General features: G+C 45.7%; 1 protein-coding gene across 1 annotated transcript in view; it reads right to left on the bottom strand.

Moving 5' to 3' along the window:
• The window catches only part of SURF1 (surfeit 1), a 4,027-nt gene extending 2,010 nt beyond the window's left edge, over positions 1 to 2,017 (bottom strand). Inside the window, exons 1-4 of the mRNA XM_009322057.1 lie at positions 1,941 to 2,017; positions 1,689 to 1,816; positions 1,241 to 1,323; positions 230 to 421 (exon numbers count right to left, since the gene is read on the bottom strand). Coding sequence (XP_009320332.1) covers positions 230 to 417 — 188 coding nt within the window. The 5' untranslated portion in view covers positions 418 to 421; positions 1,241 to 1,323; positions 1,689 to 1,816; positions 1,941 to 2,017. The remainder of the gene's footprint in view (positions 1 to 229; positions 422 to 1,240; positions 1,324 to 1,688; positions 1,817 to 1,940) is intronic.
• Positions 2,018 to 2,605: the final 588 nt, after the last annotated feature.

Here is a 2,605-nt window from a genome sequence, read left to right as displayed (position 1 = left end):
AACTAACCAAAGAAAGAAGCAACCCATGCGTTTGGTGCCACTTTTTTTGTCATCTGAGCGAACGTTATAGGGGAATTTAAATACAATTTCAAATCAAGCCTCAGTGACCTAGCAGACTGAGAGAGATGCCTTAAATATAAATGCAATTTATATAAACCCAACCACCACGGTTCAGCTTTTCAAAACAGGAGCGAGTTGCTCACATGAACCACAACTTTCATTAACTTACCCTAGTTCTGTGCAGTAGAAAGGAGTAACGACATTTGCTCCATTTTCCGGGTGGGATGTCAGCCGCCCAGCTTCTCTGGCTTCTCGCTCAGGGTCCACAAGTGATCGTGGCAGAATATAGAGCTCCTTGGAGTGGTCAAAATGCCCTCGGACCTTTACAGGTCTGTACTCCAATTCCTTCAATTCCATGGGGCTGCACGGAACAAGATGAAAACAAAATCATGGCTGCAAAGAGGGAAATCAAATGAGGGGATTTTATCATGGGATTCTCCTTTTCCCTAACGGTTCACTCTAGAGCCACTTGGCAAACAGAAACAGAAGACAAACACCTCATGGAATAAGCAGCTGGCTTAGTATTTTATTACTGCCACAGTGAATCAAATTGAGATGATCGTGAGTATCCAGAGAGCAGTTCTTTTCCATGACATCTGTAACCCAGTGCCACTCCAACGGCACACGCAGCTGATCAGCAGGTGGGTACACTGCATGTGCATCCAGCCAACAGGGAGCATTTCTTTCCCATCCCAGACCATGAAATGGCACAACCGATCTGTTTGGACAGTTGTGCCATACGGCCAAGTGACCTTAAGAATCTCTCTCATATCTGACACAACTGCTCCACGCTTGGGGCAGGGCCTGCTATCGATCCAAGACTCCCTGTTGCAGGAATAATCCCTTTGGGACATCACAGACACAGCTACCAAGTCCTGCTTCTCCAGGAGGATTACATATGGTATGAACTACACACCACTTTCTCCTGAACAGAGATTCATCCTTTTTACATGCATTTAGAGTATCCCACAGGGAAGCGTTCACTTATTCTTTTATCAAAAGTAAGAAAATTAACAGGATGTCTATCTTTCTAATTTGCTTGCATGGCCTGATTCCCATTGCATTCCTTCATGTTCACACAGTTTAGTTTAGCATAAGCTCATTAGCGCAGGGACCATATCTAATATCCCCAGCACACTGTCAGTGCTCTGTAGACAATAAACTATCTCAGCTTCCGTACTCTAACGTCAGAGGGATGGGCTCTGATGTAATTCTTGATGCCAGTTGTGCAATCAAATCCAATTTCCACTTTCGTCGCTGAACCTGAAAGTACACAAACACAAAAGTAATTCCTTATGGTAGAACAGAGCAATGTAAGAACCCCAGCAAGCCTCAAAATCTTTGTCAGAAGTTTCTCCTCAGACCTGGCCTAAAACAGGGTAATTCGAGGTATGGAGACGGAGGCTACTGACTTTAATTTGAGGAAATATTTATACTGAAATACAAGTGTAAAAAATAAGAATCTCTCCTTTAAAGACTTGCAAATGGACACTTGGAAAACAGAAAGGTAAAATAACAGCAAATCTTTACCCTGTATGTGATTTGAACTAGATTAAACAGCCAGAGACGGAAAAACCTGACAGCCCTCAAGTGCTCATCTCTTGAAAAAATTCAGTATTTATTTGTACCTGCCAAGTGCCGAGACAGAACGTGGTCAGAGGGACCAGGAAAAGGCCCCATTTGAGTAAGATGTCCTCTCCAGATGCATCAGCAGCTGTTGTAGAACTTCGTGGTCTGCAGAACCTCAAATAAACGTCTAGAGAAAAACAGAATGAGGAATAGGATTTGTATAGGAGAGGAGATGCCAAATTTCTGCAGAAAATGTCACCTCTTGGTATAAGGTTGAAACAGGGCAGAAGCTCAAGCAAATCTTTTCTTACCTTTAGTCTGCTGGACCAGACCAGAACCTGCTTTAGTTAGGGGATACCCAAAAAATGTTCTTCTGATCAAGCAATGCGATACCTACATGAAATAAGAAAGATCCTTTGTAGTGTCTCTGCTTTTTAAAATTTGTATCCAGATGATACCAGTTGCCTCAATGATTCCATGAAATTTTGTTTACTCACTGATATAAGTCTCATCTGAGCAACCGCCTGTGAAACACTACGGGTTAGGTTATAATTAAAAAAAAAAAATCAAGTTGCAGTTACAGAGCTGACTATAGCACAGCAAATGATCTATCCCTTTTCATCCACGCTATCAGCAAACGTACACACCATCTTAATTTGTTCTTGAAATAAATGCCAGCCGAGCACCTGCCCTTCCCGCCACGCTGGAGCAGCACAAGGACAGATTTACAGTCTTTTTGCCACCGATTCCGCTCACTTTTAGCACCGCTTTGCCCCGTGCAGGGAAGCCGGTCCCCACACCGCGACGAGGGGCACCGACCCACCGCAGCCAAAGCCCGGGCCCCGGCAACGGAAGGGCGGTGGCCGGGGGAGCCCGGCCGGGCGCACGTACAGCGCCGAGCACCCCGGGGGGACGGGCCCCGGACAGGACTGGGGCCTCACCCGGCCCGGCCCCGCTCCCCTCAGCTCTCAGCCGG

This window comes from Pygoscelis adeliae, unplaced genomic scaffold, assembly GCF_000699105.1.
Source record: "Pygoscelis adeliae isolate BGI_AS28 unplaced genomic scaffold, ASM69910v1 Scaffold114, whole genome shotgun sequence".
In the NCBI taxonomy this organism is placed as follows: Eukaryota; Metazoa; Chordata; class Aves; order Sphenisciformes; family Spheniscidae; genus Pygoscelis; species Pygoscelis adeliae.
The sequence above is the reverse complement of the archived record's forward strand: the minus strand, read 5'-3'. Positions and strand labels throughout refer to the sequence as shown.